Source organism: Mytilinidion resinicola (assembly GCF_010093595.1).
Source record: "Mytilinidion resinicola strain CBS 304.34 unplaced genomic scaffold BDZ99scaffold_18, whole genome shotgun sequence".
NCBI classification, from domain to species: Eukaryota; Fungi; Ascomycota; class Dothideomycetes; order Mytilinidiales; family Mytilinidiaceae; genus Mytilinidion; species Mytilinidion resinicola.
In genome coordinates, this window is record NW_022985454.1 from 708,417 (window position 1) to 731,966 (window position 23,550).

At 52.1% G+C, this 23,550-nt stretch overlaps 8 protein-coding genes across 8 annotated transcripts; 4 read left to right on the plus strand and 4 right to left on the minus strand.

Annotated features, from left to right (window-relative positions):
- The first annotated feature begins 476 nt into the window (after positions 1-476).
- Positions 477-1,227, plus strand: BDZ99DRAFT_108985 (uncharacterized protein). The gene has a single exon (XM_033712385.1). It carries the CDS (start codon positions 527-529, stop codon positions 1,103-1,105), a length of 579 nt encoding a protein of 192 aa, XP_033572613.1. The 5' UTR covers positions 477-526; the 3' UTR covers positions 1,106-1,227.
- A 183-nt stretch (positions 1,228-1,410) lies between these two features.
- BDZ99DRAFT_524607 (uncharacterized protein) lies at positions 1,411-1,923 on the plus strand (the record flags this gene model as incomplete). The annotated part of the gene is made up of 1 exon (XM_033725927.1): positions 1,411-1,923. The coding sequence occupies one exon, from the start codon at positions 1,411-1,413 to the stop codon at positions 1,921-1,923; it is 513 nt and encodes a 170-aa protein (XP_033572614.1).
- A 724-nt stretch (positions 1,924-2,647) lies between these two features.
- Positions 2,648-4,524, minus strand: BDZ99DRAFT_466600 (Mob1/phocein). Its single transcript, XM_033720816.1, has 2 exons — positions 4,277-4,524; positions 2,648-4,180 (listed from the first exon to the last, which is right to left on the minus strand). Exons 1-2 carry the CDS (start codon positions 4,490-4,492, stop codon positions 2,909-2,911), a joined length of 1,488 nt encoding a protein of 495 aa, XP_033572615.1. The 5' UTR covers positions 4,493-4,524; the 3' UTR covers positions 2,648-2,908.
- Positions 4,525-4,675: 151 nt separating this feature from the next.
- BDZ99DRAFT_423999 (cobW-domain-containing protein) lies at positions 4,676-6,659 on the plus strand. The gene is made up of 7 exons (XM_033717046.1): positions 4,676-4,704; positions 4,970-5,170; positions 5,217-5,300; positions 5,353-5,364; positions 5,425-5,521; positions 5,596-6,109; positions 6,169-6,659. Exons 2-7 carry the CDS (start codon positions 5,044-5,046, stop codon positions 6,526-6,528), a joined length of 1,194 nt encoding a protein of 397 aa, XP_033572616.1. The 5' UTR covers positions 4,676-4,704; positions 4,970-5,043; the 3' UTR covers positions 6,529-6,659.
- Positions 6,600-8,954, minus strand: BDZ99DRAFT_109045 (uncharacterized protein). Its single transcript, XM_033712386.1, has one exon. It carries the CDS (start codon positions 8,632-8,634, stop codon positions 6,670-6,672), a length of 1,965 nt encoding a protein of 654 aa, XP_033572617.1. The 5' UTR covers positions 8,635-8,954; the 3' UTR covers positions 6,600-6,669.
- A 4,278-nt stretch (positions 8,955-13,232) lies between these two features.
- BDZ99DRAFT_372762 (phage shock protein) lies at positions 13,233-13,499 on the minus strand (the record flags this gene model as incomplete). Its single annotated transcript, XM_033714842.1, has 1 exon — positions 13,233-13,499. A coding segment is annotated over one exon (267 nt), but the record flags the coding sequence as incomplete, so codon positions are not given.
- A 1,159-nt stretch (positions 13,500-14,658) lies between these two features.
- Positions 14,659-17,596, plus strand: BDZ99DRAFT_450318 (putative OPT oligopeptide transporter). The gene is made up of 7 exons (XM_033718162.1): positions 14,659-15,052; positions 15,107-15,217; positions 15,270-15,869; positions 15,938-16,057; positions 16,107-16,599; positions 16,651-16,827; positions 16,880-17,596. Exons 1-7 carry the CDS (start codon positions 14,665-14,667, stop codon positions 17,364-17,366), a joined length of 2,376 nt encoding a protein of 791 aa, XP_033572619.1. The 5' UTR covers positions 14,659-14,664; the 3' UTR covers positions 17,367-17,596.
- A 3,132-nt stretch (positions 17,597-20,728) lies between these two features.
- On the minus strand, positions 20,729-22,486 carry BDZ99DRAFT_466602 (FAD/NAD(P)-binding domain-containing protein). Its single transcript, XM_033720817.1, has 4 exons — positions 22,210-22,486; positions 21,467-22,151; positions 21,102-21,412; positions 20,729-21,046 (listed from the first exon to the last, which is right to left on the minus strand). The coding sequence occupies exons 1-4, from the start codon at positions 22,448-22,450 to the stop codon at positions 20,913-20,915; spliced, it is 1,371 nt and encodes a 456-aa protein (XP_033572620.1). The 5' UTR covers positions 22,451-22,486; the 3' UTR covers positions 20,729-20,912.
- Positions 22,487-23,550: the final 1,064 nt, after the last annotated feature.

Sequence of the window (23,550 nt, forward strand, 5' to 3'; positions counted from 1 at the left end):
AAACGGCGTCGTCTCTCGTGAGCCGTGCCGCGTCTGCCGTTGAAGCCCAGAGCAGCCACACGAGGCCAGTGCGGAGAAGCGTGAGCAAGGTCACGAGCATTGGCGTGGGGGCGTTTCGCACCGTCGATGGAGGGGAGCTGGTAGTCTGTTGCTCATGTCATGTGTGCGGAATAAGAGAGGCAGGCGGGTGGCAAAGGCGAACCGAACTGCAGAAAACACTTCCAAATCTTTCCTACACAGAGCAAGGAAAAAGCTTTCAGACGCCATGAGTAGCTTTTCGCTCCACAGAAGAATACGCCCCAAAATTATCAGCATTATCTGATGGTATGGTGTAGAAATATAGGGCAGTGATGGTACCGACCCTGTTGGCGCGTCCGCAGCATGCATAGTTTAGCGAGGCGCTGTCTATTCTGCGAAGCACTACAAGGCTTACACGTGACTTGGCGGCCCCTCAGAGTAGAAGTCGCCGCGCGTGGGGGCTTTGTCAACGCTTCTCGTAACTCGAGGAAGCTCAATATCGCCTCGCATGGCCGTGCTGCAACCTCTCCGCTCTCCTGCCCTGAGCGCCCTCACCAAGCACCCTGCACCTGCAGGGCTGCAGGCCTTGAGCACGGCGTCGTCGACGAGGCACCATGGACTGTCCATCCCCTCTCCATGTCACAAAGGAGCAGTCTGCATGTCTCCCGGCTGCCGGCATGCGGTCGCCCATCCGCAATCCGCTCCCCCAGCCGCCAGACCAGGCGTTCTGGTTCTCGTTCTCGAACAAAAGCACCTCGGGCCTCGAGCATCGGCATCTGCATCGGCGTCTGAACTGACAGTCACACCAGCGCGTGTTTCCCTCAGCAATTGGCCCACACACCGGATCCCCTACCAGTCCGGCCCGTTACCAGCAGCAGGGCGTTTTGCCCAGCCCAATCAGGCATTCTTACCCCAGACTTCCCTGCGGGCCGGGGTGCTGTCAGAGGCTGCAAGCTGGTGTGGCGTCTGCGACGTCGCCAAAGCGAGCGTGAGGGCGACCAGGCCACGGTCTGTCAGCGAATCCTCGACCTCGAGAAAACTCTTGCCTGCTCCTGGCTGCAGACGACATGATTTTCGAGTTCCGTGACGCTGCCCCGTGCAATCTACGGCGTCTCAAGAATGAGAGAGGGCGCCATGGACGAGAGCTGAATGCTGCGTTACGCCTCCGATCCTGGCTCTGGTGGTGGAAGCATGTAGGATCAGATAAAGCCATAAATCAACACCCCAGCGGAACATCCAACTAGCCCAGCTCCGCCAGCGTGCTCCATCAGCACCGCTTCCAGTAGCCTCCACTGGCCTCAAGACGGCAAGCCGCAGTTGATGGAGCGTTGATGGCACATCGGAACGTCGAAGCCGCACTTGCCAGCTACTGCACACCTCACACCAGACAGCATGAGCAACACCTCATCCGGCAGCGCCAGGCACCTCGCCGACGTCGTCATGCGCAACATGCAGCACCCTCGCGCCCCCGGCTGCATCGTGCGCTCGCGTCCGCCAAAGTCTCTGCGCTCCCCTGCATCACGGCCTTGTCCACCTTCTTCATCCATCCAAGACGCAACACGCAGCTCCACCTCATCATCCCAAACCCAGGGACCCGCCTCCAGCCTCCTGGCGCGCCTCATCCCAGCAGACCACCGCACCGGCGCCCCAGCCCAGAAGAAGCAATTGTGCGAGCCGTCGGTCGACGCCAGAAAAGCCCGCAGCAGCCCTCTCGCCATCCGCTTTCAGCCTCACGTCGCAGCCGCCCTGCAACCTCCGCTGCCCCTCTCACCGATCATCGGCACGGCGAACTGCTGTCCCGCCGCGGCGAGCCAATCCGACCGTCCCCCTCAGCACCACTGTGAAAGGTTAAAGTCGACGGCCAATCACGCCAAGCGGCAGCAGCAGTCATCTCCAGAACTTTGATTAATGGAGTAAAGCCAGCCTCGACTTCCCGTAAGAAGAACGTCGTGGTTTCACCCGCAGACACACTCATGCAACGCACGCCCGCAGCACGGCACTGTGGCACTGTCCACGTAGCTTGCAACGCGTGAGCGATGACGATCGATGCGAGGTCCCTGGTTCGCGGATGGCACGTGGCAACCTGCTGCAATCGGATTGAGAACGGAAGTCACTGAGTCCACAGCTGCGCTGCTTAGCGAGTCTGGGGAGAGTGGGGTCGGGAAGGATGGGTGCTGATCCGCTATCCATGGATGACGCAACGGTACTGCATGTTGCGAAGTGGTGTTGTGCACCAGGAAGTGCAGCATGTGAACACCTGAGCCTGAGAACACTCTTCACCGCTCTAAGGACAATTCGAATCTTCTTGCATTGCGCAACATAGCGCTGGGAATGGTAAGACTAGCGCTGTTGTTCCATGCTCAAGGAGTTGGTTTCCAGCTAAGAGTGGATGCCCTGGAGGCGAAGCTGGACATTCCACGGATACACTACTTCGCTGTTTGTAGGGTATGAATGAGTTTGATTATGCTGTATTCTTGGAAACTTTGCCTCAGAACTCTAGACTAACGATATGACCCTACCTCTCCAGCCTTGGGATACTGACCTGCTAGCATATCATGCTAAAATACTCAAAATTACAGGGAAGAAGCGTATATTCAGGACATTACACAAGGGGACGCGTGGATTAGAATCACAATCTCATCATATTACACAAAAACGCCTAACGCGCATTAGACTAGACAAGATGTGATCAGCCCTCAAACAATGCCGTACTTATACAAAACATTCTATATACCAGAAGCTGACTTGACGTGGTATCAAAGGCTCCGAAGAATGTTCATCAAGCGCTCAAGCGCCACAACCTTAGAATCCCTAGTAACAGCATTGCATCTACCAAGCATCCCGGTAATACTATTACATGTCCCCATCCCAAGAGGGCAATAGGAACAGCTCACACATCGTCTGTCTTCACCTCAGCCGCCTCATCTTTCGTCTCCACATGCTCCACTGTCGTTGCCACGACCTCGGCCTTCTCTCCCTTCTCGTCCTCCGCTTCCGCCGCCACTGGTGCGACAGGCGCTTGTTCCGCGTCTGCGACCCCACTCTCATCGTGTTCTTCCGCTTTCGGCAGCGGATCTGCCGTCTCGGACAGCGGTTGCTGTTCCGCCTCCGCGGCAGGGTTTTCAACGACCTCTGGCTCGGGTTCTGGCGTTGGGGCAAGCTGCACCTTGTTTTCGGGCTCTGCAGGATCTTGGTCTTGATCTCCCGAGGCTTCGATTGCCGTCATGGGGGTCGGCGGCTCGATTTGCTCCTCTCCTGGCTCTAGCTCCTCAGGTACGGGGCGGTTATCTGGTTCCGATTTCGGTTCTGCGGCCGCTTGTCTCTGTGCTGTTGGGTTCTCTTCCTCATCCTCGTTCTCCTCAACAACGGTTGAAACGACCGTCACACCGACCGACGGGGTGTGTCTGTGCATGCGCTTTGTAGTGTTTCCGGGTTGCGTTTCCTTTTCCGAAGCAGGCGGCTCTAGCTTCTCTTCGTCCACGACCCTGTTCTCATCGTCCCGCACGTATATTGACGCAACCGTGCTTGGCGCCGCCGTGGACGTCGACTCCACTCCTTCCGCGTCCGGCGGAATGGTAAAGTTATCCTCTGGAATCAAGCTGTAGACGTCGCAGACCGTCTTGAAGAAGATATAGAGGCCTGTCCGGCTCTCAACTTTCCAGAACACCTCTCGGTGCTGGAACCACGCGTGTGCAAAGATGCGGTAGACCCTTCTAAATATATTGGTAAGCTGTCGCACCTGCTGATGCGCCGTGCTAGCCTCAGTCCCAAGCGCCAACCGCGATGGGAAGTGTTTGGGCGATGTGAGCGTATTAGCGGCCCAGTCGAGTGTATGGCAGCAGTAGTCGATTGCGCAGCACGACTTGGGTGGGTCGTGAACCGCGCAGAGATATTGCCATTCCGAGGCGCGCATCTCGGGGCAGGTGTGGGAGGAGCAGGGCGGGCTGTCGGAGAAGAGGGCGATGATGATCGAGTTTGCTTTCTGCGTGAGGAAGCGGCAGAGTTCGTAGAGCCACAGCGACTTATCGACGCCCTCCGGGGGGTGGGCGAGCCGCGTAGCCATGGTCTTGTCGATGGGAATTGTAGTGTTTGTGCCTATCGGATGCGTGAGGACATTGTGGAGGGCTTTGAGGTGCTCGGTCAGCTGGAAGGCGGAGTCTATCTAGAAAATCGTATCAGCTTGGAGCTCCTTAATCTGCTATGATGTTGTGTTGCGGCGGTTCCTTCAGAGTTCAGCCTTCCCAGATCGCTAACGTACTTCTGTCAAGTCCACCAGAGGAGGGCCTTCAGTCATATCCTCCGCCTTTGTTCCCGGTCGTATCCTCCTAGACGCGCCATGGTCTACTATGCTGAACAGCTTGGCCTGTTGTTCGGCTTGGGCGCCTGTTGGTGACTTCGGTCCTATCTGGTCTTCTGCGATTGGGGGCGGGCTTGGTAGACGAGGCGAGCTCGAGGGAGACAATGCTGCCATCATTCTCGTACTCGTTACACGGTGTCGGCTTGGAGATAGGCTTGTGTTGTGAAGTTCACTACCGGTGTTGGTGTTTGAGGATGCCTAAAGCGCTAGGCTCAATTTGGGAAGACTCTTTCTTCACTCCGGCTTCACGTCACCTGGGCAAGCTTCTCTCTCATCAGCGTAATCTTCCAATTATTGGTTGTTGTGGGGGAAGCTACTCAGCTCTGAGGGTATGTATGTATGTCTTTTTAACATCAACACCGAGCTTTTGCGGTTTGGAGCAAATTCCGCAGTCTTGAAGCGGCGTTCTCGAAGCGTCTCCACAATTTTCGCGTTATTAGTATATATTCCTGTTTCTAGTCAAGATTCAGCTCTTGTCCATCATCATTTCACTCAAATGTCTCAACCGTTCATCTCCAATCAATTTCCTGAATTCCTCGCCACTCTTTATCAAATCTGTTAATAAATCTTCTCGGTTCTAACCGCTCCGCGAAGGTTTAAATATCGACATCCGTAACTACCATATCAGCATTTTGATACGTTGTACAGACAATAGTAAAGAGTTTACTATGAGCCTCGATCTGGACGAAGATGAGGCACCACCTCTCCTCGTAGCCTCGGGACAAGATGACACCGGCCTTGAGACTGAAGTCAACGAGGTATCAGTCACAAAAGTTCCCATCACAATAATCACAGGTATGAGCTCCTATGCGGTTTGCGGTTTCAGCAACTAAGGTTCTAGGCTATCTTGGCGCTGGGAAAACGACGCTTTTGAACTACATCCTTACGGAGCGCCACGGGAAGAAGATTGCAGTAATACTGAATGGTTCGTCCCATGCACATACTCTGGAGTGAAGGCCTCTAACCGTGGGATACAGAGTTTGGTGATTGTATGGCTTGTCTCTGAGCTCTCATAGAGTACCCTTCCTAATGCTATTTTCTCAACACAGCTATCGACATAGAAAAGTCCCTCACAGTATCAAAAGACGGTCAGCAAGCGGAAGAATGGCTAGACCTCGCTAACGGCTGTATATGCTGCTCTGTGAAGTATGTGTCACGACAATCAGCGCCGTTTCCCACCTCGAATATAATCTGAGCAATTCTCTAACAAATGCCTATAGAGACTCCGGCGTCGCAGCCATAGAATCGCTCATGGACCGTCGCGGCTTCTTCGACTACATCCTTCTCGAAACCACCGGCCTCGCCGACCCCGGCAACATAGCACCTCTCTTCTGGGTCGACGAAGGACTCGGGAGCACTATCTATCTTGATGGCATCGTTACACTAGTCGACGCCAAGAACATTCTCAAAAGCCTCGACGAAGCACCAGCTGAGACTGTAGTCCACGACACTACTGAAGATCACAAGCACGAAGGCGACGAGCTGACGACTGCGCATCTCCAGATATCCCATGCGGATGTCATAGTCATCAACAAGACTGATCTAGTTACCCCTTCCGAACTTGAGACCGTTCGTGCTCGTATCCAGTCTATCAACGGACTAGCGAAGATTCATGTTACGCAGCGAAGCCAGGTTCCTCAACTCGAAAGCGTGCTACTAGATCTACATGCTTACGACTCCATTGGGGCGGACGAACTGGAGTTTGCGGCCAAGGGACATAGTCACCTGGATCCGGTGAGATTCATTTTCTCAGCAATATATATACTAAACTGGAGACTTACTGAAGCCTCTAGACCATTTCCACAATATCACTCCCAGTACCGATACTTAGGCCTCAGAAACTAGATTTAGTCGACGCATGGCTCCGGTCAGCATTATGGGAATCGGTACTCCCGTTGCCGGATTCATCAAAGCAGTCGACTTTCGAAGTTCACAGGATCAAAGGCCGTATTGTTCTGACTAATGGAGTGGTGAAGCTGCTACAAGGAGTACGCGAAGTTTTCGAGTTTCTAGACGAGAGCAATAGCGCTCGGTCTGGAGAGCCCACGGTGGTCGACTCTCCATCTTCTGCTGTTGGGAAAATCGTGGTGATAGGGAGAGGCATAGACCAGGACGCTTTCAGGCTGAGCCTTGAGAAGGCACTCAAAGGCTAAAGGAAGACTGATGTTAAATCTAGGTCTACTCCGCATTTACCGGCTTCCACATTGGATGGGCCTTGCAGTTGTCTAACCTCCATTAGTACAGCAGAATGTCAAATCAATCCAATTACAGAACATATCCCACCACGTGCACCCTCACTGAAACCGTGGTATTCCCGCTTTGGAGTCCCTGACCCTCCAATCCGCTTCACTCTTATGAGTCTTATTCCGTCCGTGATAAACACATATACCCATCCCGCCACTCTGATGCTTCGGGCTTAGCGGACACAGCGGACTCCCTGGCAGATGATCCGGCACGATCCAGTCAAACTCCTCCCTAGTCACCTCCACCCCCATTTCTAGCCTCCCGGAGTTGCCCGTGTCGTTTTCTCCCTCATCTAATGCCTGGACCCTGAACCATTCCGCCGGCTGCGAGGCATTCAGTGGCGGCGTATTCGAGCTCTGAGGCGGCCCTTCATTTGGTGAGTCGCCCTCACTACCACTGGTATCAAAAATGCGAGCCTGGCTCATGAGCAGTGTGTCGGAGTCCCAGACCCCGCCTTGCTTGCTAATATCCTTCGGAGCCGCCCTGCGCTGGGTGTCGTAGAACAAGTCTCCCGTGTCAAACTTGACGGTGTCGAACGAGGGCGGCGGCGTTGGTATGCGGACGGCTTCTGGTGGACTGAACTTGAATGGATTGAACTCGCGATCTACTGAAACCGGCGTGGAGAGGGAAGGAGGGGTCTTCGGGCCCTGTGCTGAGCGATCTGAGCGCGAGAACAAGCGGCGAATAGTAACGGGGCTATGCTTATAGCCAGCGGCAACTGCGTTGCTGATGGAGGCACGTTTGATCGGTTTGGTCAGGTTCTCTGGTTTGGGCTGGTTGAGAGGCGAGCCAACCTTGCTGCCTGATACCAGAGACAGGGGAAACTTGAATACAGAACCTAGAGATGTCTTAGAGTCTTCTCTTTGCTTTGATTCCGCACCGGCCGCTTCGTCGAACCTGTCCGTCTCTGCGCCTCCAGTTTCAGGACCCTTCGCGCTTGGTGATTGGCCAAGCCACCCTCTTAACGGGTATTTCCTTGAGGGTTCGGGACTACCAACCGAGGGGTCGCTTGAGCGGTTACTTGCAGTTCGAAAATGCCCTGGCCGTCGGACGTTTCCTCTAGTTGAAGACGGAGAATCTGTAGGAGGCTTTTGATGATACATGTTTCTGACTATGTCTTCGTTGGGAGTGACAATTCGGACGCTCTCAGGGATCGATGTGATTCCAGGAGCCAGGTAATGGGATGGTTCAATATCCACGGGAAAAGGCGTTTTGGGACTTCGAGGACGACAGACTGCGCCAACGAAAGTCTGTGAGGATATTGGGCTTCGTGATCGAGGTGGGAGATCTGGCATTACTGATGGCATAGCCATTTTAAGAGCCTTGCCATGCTCGTCCAGGTTGCGGCGGTCTTTGACGCTGCCTTTGGAGGGCGGTTCAGCGTCATTTTTAACGTTCTTCAACTTGTCAGGAGTCTCTTTCTCCTTTCTCAATGTCATAGTGTCTGGTATTTCTTTCTTCGAAGAGAAAATGGAGAACGTCCTCTTCTTTTTCAGGGCTGGTTTGATCTCATCGCCTGTATCGGGAAACATGCGGAGATCAGGGATGCCTTTTACAATGCCCCGCGCCATAGTGCTAATCGAAGAGGCACTTGTACTTTGTCGCGAAAGGGTGAACCGAGACCCGCTCGTATCCCGTCGGGGAAATGGTTCTACGCTTGGCGTCTTGCGGATAGGAATATCAGTGGGACTGCTGGCTCTTGCGTTTCTTGATGTTTTGTCCGTTGCATCTCCCAAGGTGTAGCTCTCACGATGCACCTCTGTTCCTGGAATTTTTGCCGATGACCGTGTTTGGTAGATATGCTCATGGATTGTCGGCCATTGTTTGAAACGTGCTTCGGACGAACGCCGAATCTGCGGTGTTGTCTGTCCATCCCCATCAATGCCCGACGTGGAAGGGGATGTTGCGGCAAGGAAATAGTCTGTTGTTGGTGCGGCACTGATAGGCTCTCGAGATGCTGTTGTAAAGGGAGCTGGAGAGGATTCCAGAATTGGGCTGATTCCGAAGGCTGACATGCCCCCGTGACAGCTCAAAGTCGTAAAGTTCGATGCGCTTGAATAAGAATTTTAGGCAATGGAGGAGGCCAAGGGGAGATGGATATGGAGCGCGCGGGTACAGGTAAGGAGAGGATGTAGAAGTTCGAGGACGCGACGAGCAGTTAGTGAGAGAGGAAGTAAAGAAACAGCGAGGCTTTCTCCGACTAGAAGGAGCGACATCGGGAAGGAAGTCCTTGCCACCTGCTTAGGGTACTTCTTAAAGTGAAGACGAGACGGAACATCAAAGTAAGAGCTGGAAAAAATCCAAACACATAAAGTCTATACTTGAAGTTGTCGTCAATGTCATAATGACCCACAGCCACACTATTCACACATTAATACCAACACCAGACTGCCGCTGTCCTTATGCAATTAACCGACCCCCCATGACTCCAATTGCGGTAAGCCTACCCAACTGCATTCCAATATAACATATACTGAGAATAGAAAACGCAACACACTGTATCACCTTAAATCTGCAGGCGTCAGGGCTTGAACGATACTTGTGCCCTCGCTGAATCTGGTCCGAAATATCCGGTTGGCGTTTTGGAACATGCCGTCCTTCAGACTAACGACAATGAATTGAGAGCCCTTGAAACGTGTCTTGATAAGGCGTCCGATGTTTTGCGTGTGTGAAAGATCTAGTGCGGCGTCCACTTCGTCCAGAATATACATGGGTGCTGGCTTGAATTGGAGAAGCGCCATGATGAGAGAGAGCGCAATTAGGGACCTGCTTGAGTGTTAGATTTACCTCCAGGGTAGATCGTTACGGAGACTCACCTTTGACCTCCACTAAGTTCTGTCAAGCTCTGCTTCCATACTTTGCCAAGGGAGACCTTGACTTCCAGCCCATCTGAGATCGACTTGCCCTCTGGTGGATCGAGTTTCGCAAAACTACCAGGGAGTAGTTCGTTGAAGATATTGCCGAAATCGCCATTGACCTTTTCCCATGTTTTCTGCAAGGCCTCTTTCTTGTACTCGTCCAGGCTGACAATCGTCTCTTCGATTTTGCGCTTATCTTTGATGACAGTTCTCATCATGTTTTTGAGACTGACCTCCTTCTTTTCCACACTGTCTATCATGTTCATGACTTTCGGATTGATTTTGTTTTTCATCCCTTGGAAGCGTTCCTTAAGGTTCTTCAAAGTAGACTTGCATTCGCCCATGTTCTGGCCTTTGAAGTCGTAAGGCGAACCTGCTCGTCCAAAGTTGTCGCACTCGTCGGCAATCCAATCATGCTCCTTCTCGAGCGCCTTCAGTGTATGGGCAGCTGATTCTTGCTCTTTATGGAACTTCTCGATCTGATGGCCAAGCTTTTGTTGCTCAAGGCCCTCCTCGGTGATGAGCGCGGATTTGGATCGACTTGCCTCCTCTAAAGCTCGTAACTCATCATCAAATCCAGTTAGCTTAGCCTGTTCATCTGAAAGGTGAGCTTGGGCGAGATCGTGAGCATCCTAGTATGTTATTAGAACATATCTGAAAGAGGTAGACATAGATACTATACCTTCACGTGAGTTTGCTCGGCTACAAGAGCATCGATCTCTTCTTTTTGCGTCGCCAGAGTAGTCTGGGTGTCCTGCAGTTGCTCTTGCGCCGCAGCAAGATCGCCGGCGCATTGCTCAGACTCAACCATGGCTTCCCGCATTTCTGTCTGAAGCGGCTTGATTGACGCAGAATTCTTGCTCAATGTTTTCTTCAACTTGTCCAGCGTTGATTGCAGCTCAGCAAGCTTGCTGTCTTTATTGTTCGTAAACTCGCTCATGTCACGCTCGATCCGTTTGATCTCTTTCGAAGCCTCATCATGTCTTGCTTTGGCATCGGCGATGTCCTTCTTCAATTGGATTATGTTAGCTTTCATTTCTTCGACCGCTTGAATGATCTACGCTGTGTTAGTGGAATACTCCGCTTCAACGACTGAGGGACATACCGAAGAAGAAGAATTGCTACTGATTTGCTCCTCAGTCAGCTTAATCTCATGAGTCTTCAAGTCAAGTTCTTGCTTGGTTTTCCGAGCAGCATCCAACTTCTTCTTCTCTCGAGATATTGTTGTTTGCAGCGTAGTCAGACTCTTTTCTTGGGCAGTGAGGTCCTTTGTGAGGTCATTGAGCTTCTGTAGAGTAACAAGTACACCGCTTGACTGGGGCGCGCTGCCCCCAGAGAGTGTGCCGGACGGGTCGTACACATCCCCTTCAAGTGTTACGCTTTTCATCCGGACTGCGGGATCGAAGGTTACTCGCTTAGCAGTGTCGGCATCCTCGCAAATGAAGGTCGATCCGAAAACGAACTCCATACCAGCGGTGATTTCGTCGTCGTAACCTATCAGATCAAGCGCAAGGTCGACCTTTCCGGGTGCAATTTTCTGAGCGGCACCGAGTTTCTGTCACATTTGTTAATCGAGTCTAGAAGCACAGAGACCAAAGTTGACCAACCTCTGCAGATGCACGGAATGCCGATATCTTGTTCAACGGGATAATGGTAACCCGCTTCTTTAGTTTACCGTGATCGAGAAGTTCCTTGCCGGTCTCTGAAGTGTCTACGACTACGTTGTAGAGGCGACCACCTGCGCAGACCTCGAGCGCAGTTCCTGCTCGCGTGTGCTCCTTATTAAGAGTAAATAGCTGAGCTACCAAGCCCTTAACCTTCGAACGATCAAAGTTTGGTGAGGGGTCGCTGTAACTGAAGTCAATGTTGGCAACTTTTCGCTTCAAGCCATCAGCTTGTTGTCGAAGCTCCCGTATTCGAGTCTGAAGAGCCGTTTCCTGCTTGTACATGTCTTCTTCCATTCCAGGTTCGAATCCAAGTTTTCCGAGATCGGCCTCGAGCTTTTTGGCCTGTGCTCGGAGAGCCTCCAAATCCTTTAAAAGGCCCGAGTTCTGATCCTTGGCCTTCTTCGCTCGAGGCTCCTCCTCCTTGATGCGCTTCTCAAGATGAGTGATCTTCAACTTTGCTTGCTCCTGTTCTGTCGCCGCAGTGCTGACACGATTTCTTGCGTCTTGAAGTTGCCCTTGATAGCCGCTTTCTTGCCCTTCTTTAGACGCTACACCGGTCTGAAGGGTTTGAAGGAGCTCTTCCTTCTTCTCGACCTCCTCGGTTTGTTTGGTTAATTCGTCGTGTGCGGCCTTGTACTTTTCTTGGAGCTTCTCATACACTGCCGTTTTCTGCTTCAATTGAGTCTCTAGCTCTTTCACGCTCTTCTCAACCTTCTTCCTTCTATCTTCCTCTTCAGCCATGCTTGATTTTTTCAGGTCCAAGACAGTACTGAGGCGAACAATCTCGTGCGAATGAGTCTTCACTTCGTCTTCCAAAGCCTGGAACTTGCCACCCTTGCGCAGCTCCTTCTCTCTGGTGGCCTTGACCTTCTTGATGTCTTCCTGGAGGAACGAAATCTCGTTCTTGAGCCTCACAGCAGACCCCTCAAGATCCTTCGCCCTTTGTTTCTTCGCCTCTAGGTCATCTGCGGACTGTTGTAGTTTCCCTTTGTATCGGACGTAGTCGTGGGCCACCACCAATCTAGTGAGCCGCTCGAGGTCGCTCTGTGTCTGCTGGAAGTCTAGAAATGCCCGTTTCTCCTGACGAAGCTTGTCTAGCTTGGGGTCGATCTCGTCGCGCAGCAATTCGGCGATCTCTTGAACCTTCATTTCCTTCTTGGCCATCGTCTTGAACGCTTTATCTCGTCTGTCCTCAAACATTCGCGTTCCCGCAGCCTCCTCAATCATAGCAAGTATTTCCACGGGTTTCATGTTTAGCACCTTGGTGATGCGACCTTGCATGATGAGGAAGTTCGGATTGTTGATGTTGAGCTGGACAGATTGGAAGAGGTTCTGGACGGTTTGTTGCTGCGCGCGGTGCCCATTGATCAGGTATTTACTGGTACCCCCAAGCACGATCTGTCTCGTCACTGAGATTTGTGCGTATTCCTCGAAGCCAATGGGGCTCTTCTTCTTGTCACGGTTGTCGAAGACGATGGTAACACTGGCCTTGGTCACTCCGGCTTGACCACGCTTGTATATGAGGTCCTGCAAGTTGTCAGAGACTGTGCTCCGCCAGATTTGTAGCCTAAGAAGCCATACCTGCAAATTCTGAGCGCGAACAGTGCTCATGTTGGTGATACCGAGAACGAAGCATATCGAATCGAGAATGTTGGATTTACCGCTGCCGTTGAGGCCGGTGACTGCATTGAAGCTCTCGTCCCTTGGCGCTGTCAGAAGTGTGATTGTTGTGGGTTAGATTGGTACTCACCATCCTGAGATTACCGTGCGGACGGCGTACGATTTGAAACCCTGGAAACAGTTAGCAGCTGCTCTCCAGACTAATGAACCTCACTTACGTCTATGACTACTTCGACGACCCTCATGGCGGCGGTGTGGGCGGGCTGGAGTTGGTTGCTGGACGCGTCAAAACAATGCGGAGGGACAGGTCAACAACGCCGGCGTCCTCCGCACACGTGACTACACCGCACGTGACTTTCTGGCCTCCCTTCATCGCTCGTCGGTGTCAGCCTTCAGTCCATCTAGTAGCTTGCTCCAAGAGCCGCCTAAAGACTCTTTTGAGGCGATGCCTTTGGTTGATACGTGAGATCGCTGAATTTCTTCCTTTCGGAGTGTTTCTCTGGCCTCTTCCAATCCGCCGATATCGCGCACATTCTCGAAACCCAACGACTTGAGAGTCTCACGAGCGATTCCAGATCGACGGCCAGAGCGGCAATAAAGTGTTATCTCATCTGTCTTGCTGGCACGTTGAGCAAGCTGGCTGATGTCCTGATATTCGATGTTGATGGCCGAGCCTAGGAATCCAGTTACGTACTCTCCGGGCATACGAACGTCTACAAGCACAGTCCTCGCCATATTTTCTGCGTGTACGAATAGTGATATACGAAGGAGACGCCTGAGTGGAGTTCTTTCACGCGGCAATCATGTTAGGAACTTTGGTAGGGGATCAACTGGTATGAATCCCCACGAAAAGGTCCTAATCAATGCTGAAACTACTTATTCTACGGGACGCCAAAACACAATAGCTGGGAACCAAGCCTTTTCAGCCCTTCCATCTCAACCTTATCCAGAGTCCATTTCAATGCATGCACACCTTCTCAGATATAGGAACGGCGAGATCGCTTATCAATGTTTGAGTGACTTCGTGAGCTCTCTACCTACGTCTAAATCTGTCAAAATCTTGCCACCAGTACACTTCTCTCTTGCTCCGGGAGTGAATATCCACCACCTACCACAGTTACCACATGTCCGTCTCTAGGCGCCAAGAACCGTTAACGGGAGAAAAGCCTGAAGGCTAGAACTTTTGGACTCTAATCCCGATGCTTGTTGGGACACGGCGCATCGCATCCCCGGTTCCTATCCCTGCCTCATGGCAATGTTCCACGTACCGATCCGTCCGCGTGGGCTCATCCTGTCTCCTCATTGAGAACGGCTTCCGAGCCTAGTAAGGCGTATTTGCCGTGCAAATCGTCTCGCGAGCATAATGGAGTCACGCAGCGATGTAAATATTTCATTATGAGACTGCTGGCGCCAGCTAAAGTTTGAGAATCTATTCTCTGCTCGCGTCTCTGGAATGCGCCTTAGGGATGGCAGGTAAGAGGCTCAAATATTTCGTGGATATTATTGAGGCGAGTATCATACAATTAGCACCAGGCAAATGAGAAAATTCTGTTATTATGGGACTAGATTGCGAATAACGGTAGGTTAAGAGATGGAAGATCACTTGCTGAAACAGGCAGGTTACAGCACCCAAATTATCCCCAGTCCCGAGCTCCAGGCTTACCGACTGTAACAATGCTCACGTATTGATGCACGAAAGTCTTGCGCGATTGCAGGGCGATATGTCGTACAAAACAAAACATACGATGGGTTTTATGAAATGATAAAATGGATGAATGCCACGCGCGGGAAGGCGTGATTGGACCCTGTCTTCCTCAACATCACTTGCCTGCGCTGAGCGGTACAGCCTCTAAACCTACACCGAGTGTAGTTCCTGCAGTAATCTCTGCAGCGACTCGACATGGCGTCCCTCGTAAGGCGCTTCCAGAGGAAGCCGACGGCGAGCGACGATACGCCAGAAGACACCATTCAGCCCAGTCCGTCCAGCCCTTCCAGTACAAAGGCGCCCGTTGAGACTGGCAACGAGAAGCTTGACTCCGAGGTTGGCATTGATCGAAACGACCCCACTCACAAGGATGAAGCAGAGGAAGACCTCGAACCCGATGTCCGCGCGCTCCCACTACAAGTCCGCCGGATTGTAAGTCTGGAGGATGATCCAACCACGCCGACTATTACGTTCCGGTACTTCCTCCTTACAGTTCTTTTCATCTCTCCAGGAGCGGTGCTGTATCAGATGGGATATTATCGGACGACGGCATCTCCTTACAGCGTCCTTTTTGTGCAAGTGGGTACGTATTATGGAGTCTATGGGGTGGGCCAGCCGGATTGCTTACGATTTGTAGCCTGTCATTACGTTGGCCTGTGGCTTGCTCGTATACTGCCTGCGAAGACGATTCGAGTACCATTCACCAAATTCAGCTTCAGTCTCAATCCCGGCCCCTGGAATGCCAAAGGTATGGGCCTATCTCGCCTCCCGAATCCCTTCCTCTATTAACGTCCTTCTAGAACATGTTCTTGTCACTGTCACGGCAAGCTCAGGCGCTACTTCAAACGCTGCATGGACGGCCATCTCTCTGGCCGAGCTGTACTACGGTGACAAGATTCCTGCGGCTGCTTGTATATTCTTCATGTGGGCTATCGTCTATCTCGGATACGCAATGGCAGCCCTTGCTAGGCAATTCCTCATCTACGACCCTATCTACATCTGGCCACAATCGCTTATGCAGACCGCTCTGTTTGAGACACTCAAATCGTCAAACTCAAACTCCAGAATTGGCCGGAAGCAAAAACACGTCTTCTTTGCCGTCCTAGTAGGCGTAACACTCTGGCAATTTCTCCCTGAATACGTCTTCCCCTTCTTCAGCTCTTTGTCGTTCCTGTGTTGGGTTGCCCCGGAGAACGCCGTTGCCAATTTCATTGGTGCGGGAATTGGTGGCATGGGCCTTCTCAACTTGACTATGGACTGGTCTAACATATCAAATGCTTACGGAAATCCAATGGTCATGCCATACTGGACTAGCGTGGTTCTCTTCCTGGCTTTCGCATTCAACTGCTGGGTTCTTCTGCCCGCAGCAAAGTGGGGTAGCCTCGGAGGTTTCAAATATGGTGCGTTCTTCCTCGATGCCAGACCCAAGAGATTCGTTGTTGAGAGTTTTAATATTAACATTACGGAGGTTTGATGTCCAACCGTCTCTTCCTAGCAAATGGCACCAGATATCCAGTCGCAGCCTTATTAGGGCCAGACAACACCATGAACGAGACGGCTTATGCATTCTATGGACCCGCCTATATGGGTATGTCCTCTTCTTATTAGCTCTACCATGTGTACTAAGTGAAAAAAAGGCACCCAGCAAATTTGGGCTCTCTTCTTCGATTACTCTTCTTATATCTCTGCCTTGACCTGGATGCTTCTATTCGGATGGCCTAAAATTAGTGAAACGATCCAGAAGCTAAGGGCCCGGGCAGCGACTAAGGGACAAAGTCCGGAGTCCGTTAACCATCTCTACCCAGATAGACTCAATGTTCTTCAACGAGCGTATAAGGAGGTCCCGTTATGGTGGTACACAATCTTGTTTCTCGGGTCTTTTATCACTATAATTGTGATTCTTGCTAAAGGGATTTTCTTCATCCCGATATGGACATTTATTGTGGCACTAGCCACTTCCGGATTTATGATCCTCCCGTTCGCATGGCTGTACTCCCTCTCAAACTACCAAGTCCCAATTGGCTCATTCAACGAGCTGATATATGGCTACATGATCAATTCCAAGGCTGGGGCGAGCCATAGGCATCCTGCGGGTGCTTCAACGTATGGAGCGATAGCAGGCGACATCTGGTGAGTTTCACGCGATATCCTTTTTTGAGTCAACTAACCACGATTTCGTAGGTACCGCGCACAATACATGCTACAGGACCAAAAGATCGGGCACTACATGCATGTTCCCCCGCGAGATCTCTTTTTCAGTCAGATATTTGGCGAGTTGATCGGTGTACCAATCAACTATGGTATCATTAGATGGGTCTTGTCAACTAAGGGCGAATATCTTCTCGGCAACAAGAAAGAGTAAATAAAATCCATATTCTACCTCTGCTAGCTCACTACTTACTCCGCCAAGCCCTCTCAATCAATGGACTGGTCAATCCCTGTCTTCTTACAACACCCTCGCCGTCCAATACGTTCTCGTCGGCCCCAAACGCCTTTTCGCTCAGCACATATACAAGCCTCTCCCTTGGGCGTTCCTCTTTGGAGCCGGCGCTCCCCTCGTCATCTACATCGCACATCGCCTCTTCCCGCGCGCGAAATTCCACCTCTGGAACATCACCATTTTCGCGTCAGGTATGTCCGTATTTTACGGCAATCTCAGTACGGGGTACACGAGCCGCCTCATCGTCGCATACATCAGCATGCGGTACTTCTACCGCAAGAGGTTTGAGACATGGCGACGGTACAACTTCCAGATTGCGGCGGCCTGCGATGCGGCGTTCAACATAGCCATGTTGTTGATATTTATATTCTTCAGCTCAGGAAAAGGGGTCCTGATGCCGAATTGGTGGGGGAATAATGGGGAGAGTGTTGAGCGTTGCTTTGCGCTCGACTCGTAGATGGATTGATGGAAGACGGATCGAGATGGCGTGGGATTGATGTAGCACATGTCTTGTCTCGGCCCAGAAAGCTCGCCAATGGACTAAACTATCCAAGTTTGCTAACCATCAGCTTCATGCATATGATCTCATGCACCGGGCACCTCTACCTATAGATAGCGAATTGCGGTTCTTAGCTAAATAAATACTCGTCACTAGTAATCACAACTCTGAAGAATAGTCAAACGGATGGCTTGGAAGATGAAGTCAAGACGCTATGGTATATCTGCACTGGAGGACTAATTGCACATTGTACCTGGCGATTCACGAAGCTAACAGCAGCTTGGCTAATAATAAGTTTACATTGGCGGTACTGGACGGCTCCTGTGAGGGAAGTGCATCCATGAAGCGTTTGTAGGACCTCGTTTCGACTGTTCTAGCATCACCCTTGTTTCTTTTGTACTTCGCTTTGGGGCCGAGTGAATACATGAACCACCCCGGCTAAGTCAGCGTGACAGTGAGCACACTCTCCAGAACAGGCTGGACGTCAGTCGTCAGATTCATCAAAGGGCTATGGAGGTGTACGACTGCACGGATCTTGTTTCGTGAAATTGAGGGTCGTGAGTCGCTGGCTCGGGAAGATTTGTTTGTGCTGCATCACTTGGCCGTGGTGGCGTCCGGGGCGCGTTTCGGTGCGACTCCGCCCGCTTGCGAAAACGGTGGGGCAGCGCTCATCCTTCACTCCTTTCATTCCCCTCGCTCCATCCAAGCCCAGCATCCGACCGCCGCCTTTGATTGAAGCGAAAAAGGCTTGAGCTAACGCCGTTGAACAGCCTTGTCTCTGCTGCTGCTGACGGCTGTTATGATGAGTTTCAAGTCTTCTGTCACGTTCGAGCCCAACCTGCGAGACACTCTCAGATGTCGTTGCCCACAGCATCAGGTCCAGGATGGACATTGACGACGCTGCAGTCGGCTTTCTTCCACCGTTTGATTCAAGCCTGGACTCGTCCACGGACTGGGTCTGCGTCGGCACATCCTTGTGCTCATCTTGAGCCCACCCGGGATCTCGCTGCTTGGACCGACGCCCAGAGTTTCAGTTCTCTGTTGTCTGCGCGGAGTAGGCCTTGAAGGCGCAGCCCCCGAGAAACAAATTATCCTTGACCAATTTCGTGTTTGGGGCATCGATCATGCCTGGATATAGAATTAGAGGAGCCCATGGGGCCAAATCCGGAGTCAATCCCTTCTATATCTACCCTAGACCGGCCTCCCGGTTTCTCTCTCATTCTCGACCTCTCTTTGTTGGATTCACCGAGCATTTTTTTCAGGCTCGACATTCTTTTCTGTGCGTCTATTACATTCGTTTACCAGGCAGTGCCGCTCTTTTTCACCACCTTTGTACCATCTTCAGTCAGAAAAAGTTTCCATTCGTTTTCGTCAAAATGAAGTTTTCAGACAACTTCTCGATACTCGTGGCCGCGAGCCAGATTGGTGCCGCTGTTGCTGGCCCTTTACCACAAGGCTATGGTCAGCCTTCCCAGTCGAGCAGTGCGGCCATCTCAGCACCAACCGCCTCAGAATCGACCGCCTTTACTTCCACCGACCTGTCACCTACTGAGATCACTGGTGCTTCAAGTCCCACTAGCTCCAGCTTCAGCTTTACCTTCTTTGTAACCACGGTCACTCCACCAGTTGAATCTAGCACTGTGATCAGTGTAGCTTCCAGCAGCTCTACAGTCCCGACCTCGCTGCCGTCGCCTTCCTCATCCTCTTCGACCGTCTTGGTGCCGTCTGGCACCGGACCAGGTGTGAACTTTACAGTCCCATTCACTCCTCTGCCATCGACGGGTACTGCGGTTTATCCTTCATCATCAACTGGGGCCACCGCAGTGTCTTCCTCCAGCGCATCTTCGAACTACACAATCTCGTTCACACTTCCTCCACAATCGACAACCGAGCTTTCGCCTACAAGCTCCGCGACCACCATGCTAGCATTCCCATCAAGCTCATTGATCACACCGTCTCTAGGAACTGCGCCTATGTCCCCTCCTCCTTTCCCGTTCCCTTCGTATGTACCCACCGGGTCCGGAGGAGCTTCCTTCCCAGTACCAACCGCCGGCTCAAACTTGACGATCAGCTACTCTCTGGCGCCGTCCTCGGTTTCAACTCAACAGATACCGACGTTCTTAACGGGTATTACTCCTACCGTTGTGCCATCGTCGTCGCTTGCGGCCACTGAATTGTCGTCTACTGTGGCCATTCCGTCCTCAACCGAGATTGCCGTTACAGGACTTCCCATACCTTCTACCACCGAGATTTCCCCTCTCAGCAGCGGTTCACTCGCGATTACACCGATTGGCACACCATCAAGCTCGGCCGGAAGCCCCGACACGACTGTCTGGACAACGTCTGTAGTCTACACTACGACGGTGATTACTAAGACTACAGCTCAGTCGACTCACGTGATTACCTCTGTAATCCCGATTTACACGACGGTCTGCCCGCTAGCTTCCCTCACTACTGACACTACCGACTTGTTCCCAACCTTTGTTCCCTCTGCCTTCTCTTATTTCACGGGGCCCGGCGCGACTGGACCCATTGGAACTGGATCTCCCACCACTGACACCACCGACTTGTTCCCGACTTTTGTTTCCTCTTCCTTTGCTTATTTCACGGGTCCTGACGCTACCGGGCCCATTGGAACTGGATTTCCCACCATTACCGCAAGCTCTGGATTCCCCCTTGCACCGCCAGCTCCCACGAGCTCCATCAGTCTGAGCGTTAGCTATTCCCTTGCTCCAACGGTGCCTAGCACGTCCCTGGACACTGTCTCAGCTGTCGTCAGTGTCTCGTCCACCGTTCTTTTTCCAATCGGTACTGGCGTCTCGAGCGTAGTCGCTCCCATTTCTAGCACCGTCTCGTCTTCAGGGGCTTACGCCACCACGAAGCTTTCGCCCACTGCAGTCAGCTCTAGCGTTTCTGGATTCTCGAGCCCCACAATCAGCATCCCACACTTTACTCTCCCGTCCTCGCTAGTACCACACTCAACCCTCGTGACATTTTCGCGCACAATCGGCGGCTACGGCGGCAACGGCGCCGTCCCGACGTCTACACCGACGTCCGCACCTCCCGTTGCCCCGCCGACGAATAGCAAGAACTGGTGGGCGGAGTTCCAGAAGTGGCTGCAGGAGCTAGCGAAATGGTTCAAGAGTGAGGAGAAGAAGGCGAAGGGGCCGAAGAACTAGAGAAATTCTACAGAGCATGGTTCTCGAGTGACCATGGCAGGTCCATGATTTCGGATTCATATATCTTCAAGCGCGGATTTGCATAGGTTCGGCGCATCTCTTTTGTCTTTTTACGGCTGGCCTGGATTGGTCTGATGCATCATGGCATTCACAAAGTTTGAATATCTATTTTCACGTATATACTTTTTCTCCAGAACTCTTCAATTAGAGCCCATTTTGATACCAATCAAAGCTACTTGATTTAACATCGCAAGATCGCTAATCGAATGAAGATGTACTTCCCGGTATCGAGCCATTGTATCTTTGGGAGTATTTTAGAAACCATCTAAACAGCCACAGCTTGCCTCGAATTTTCATCTCTCACCTCCAACAACTCAATCTTCTCAACCTTCTCCTGAACCTCCTCAAGCACCTCAACCTTCACCTCCTCATCCGCCAACCCCATATACTTCAAGCAATCTGTCACACAATCAGCTCGAGTTCACGCCTTTGCAATTAAATAAATAAAACTCACAATTCCACCCCAAATCCTCCCCAAACATCACCTCCATCGTCTTCTTTCCATATTCCACCCCCGTCCCCGCCGAGTAGACAATCGCCTGATCGCCCACCGCCAAGCCCATCACAGCGGGGAACTCGGGCAGCTCGGCGTGTTCTGGAGCGAAATCCGGGTCTTCGGAAGTCAAAATGGAGGCGAAGAGATTGGTTGCGGCGAGTTGGCCCATTACCATGGCACCGCCGGCTCGTCGAATCCCGCTCCAGGCGCAGACGTCGCCGATGGCGTAGTGGGCTGTGGAGTTGGGGACAGAAGTGGGGAAGGTGAGGCTATCGTTGTTATTAGCGGAAAGCTCAGATGTCAAAAAGGGGGGGTAAGCTCACGTAGGCGTCACCTTAACAAATCCCTCCTCATCAACCGCCTCCCGGGGTAGACAGTCTGTCGTCGGGAGATGTTTAGCCGTCGCATTAATCACAGCACCCGCCGTTATAGTCGTCCCGTTGGTGAGAGTAATGAGGTAGTGCCCCTCTGACTGCTCTTCCACGGTGGCCCGGTTCCCCGTGATGACCTCGACGCCCAGCTCTTTAAGCAGCATCTTAGCGCGGTCTTTGAACTCAGCTGGGAGCGGCTCAGCGGATAAAAGCTCAGCGCGGGAGTGGATGAGCGTGACGTGGAGCGCGGGGTGGTTGTGTTTGATTTCGCCAGCGAACTCAATCCCCACGGCGCCGCCGCCTACAACAGCAACACGCTTGTGTCTAGCGTTCTTGATCTGGTTGATGAGGGTGCTGGCGTCTTTGTTGTAATCGCTACAGGATTGGGCGCGAGGGACGATCGGCCAATTCCGCTTCAGGCCTGTTGCTTGGATGAGGTAGTGGTATGGCTCTGTCTGGACCACGCCGTGGATGTCGGTGTACCAGGCTGTGCGGGACTTGCAGTCGATCTTTGTGACGGAGCCTTGCTTGAAGGTGAGGTTGAGGTGTTGGAGCTCGTGGAAGGATTTGAAGGGCTTCCACATGACTGGCGAGGCTTTCTCGGACACGTGGGCGAGAGGGGCGCCGACGGAATGGACTGTGGAAAGTAAGTCCATGTATTGTTACTAGACTAAATGAAAGAAAGTCAATCATACAAATGCCATCCCGTTGGTCCAACACGGTGATATGCACTCCCCTCCTCGACAACTTCTTCTGCAGATCAGGCAATGGATATGCACTCGGCCGATTCGCATTGCCCTTCGCCAAACTCAGCAAGTTCAGCGCGGCCATGAGCCCGCCATAAGCACCGCCGATGATTAGGATCCGATGCGGGAGTCGGGTGGTAGCATGGCCAAGACCAGGCACGGAGTCACGTGACACTTCTGGGAGATGCATTTCGGGGATATAGAAAGATCTGATAAAGAGAAAGGGGGAAGGAGGACAACAGGCTCGAAAGGCGGGGAGAGGTTATCTGATCTTAAGCAGAACCAGTCATGCGGACCGATGTCGGATCAACGCCATTGGAATTGCGAATGCGAGGTGGGGCTGTTGGGCCGGCAAATGCGAGCCCGAGGATGGGCATTTACGGATGGTGTTCATCGTCCTGGGTATGTGTATAAGAAATTCATCGGGCCTTCACGTGCTATCCGAAGACATTCCGATGAAGTTTGTTATATCACTAACAAACAGACATTAGGACACGCACAGAGATAGCTAGTTTTGGAGAATGGGGGACGCTGGAGCATGTAGTGCCAAGGGCTTCCTCAATTTCGCGTCAGGAGGACCAAGATTCGTGATTGTGATACATCCATTCACCGTTAGGCCCCACATCGCTACGACAAATAAAGTTATCTGATCCGTCGTTAGCGCTGCGTGAATATTTCGTATCTGATCCGAGGCGGCTGCGTCATGTGGTTCCGGTTGGCCCGGCCGGCACATGCAACTTTTCCACCAGCCTTTGCATGCCCTCAACTTCAACTTCGGCGCACACGCTGCGTCTTGGAGCTGAAAGACCACCCTAGAGCATAGAATCGATCGTTCAGTTCCCATTTTGCATCTAAGTCAATGATAGACAGGCGTGTACGCACACGAGGGAATTTAGCACGTGATCAAAGATAATCTCCTGGACGGGCAGGTCTTGGCATTTGAAAGGTGTCGAGGACGGAGAAGAGAGCCAACCCCGGACGTCCCAAGGTTGAGCTTCACCCGGACTGCTTTTTCCCTTAAGACTCGGCTTCTAATTGGACGAGCTGCTCCGCCAGACGAACTAGCAGGGAAATGATGCTACGAGCTAGCAGGGCAGGGTATATTTCCGTGGCACGGAACACCAAGCTCACCTCAACGTTGACATCTTCAGCTGCTCTTCACCCATGTATTGAACTTTTTTGCTGACCTCGAGTCATATAATTCTCACAGTCCATCCGTGGAGAAAAATGAAGCGTCACGCCCAGCATCGAATACCAGCAGACCCCAAAGTCTAATGACCAGAGCACTTT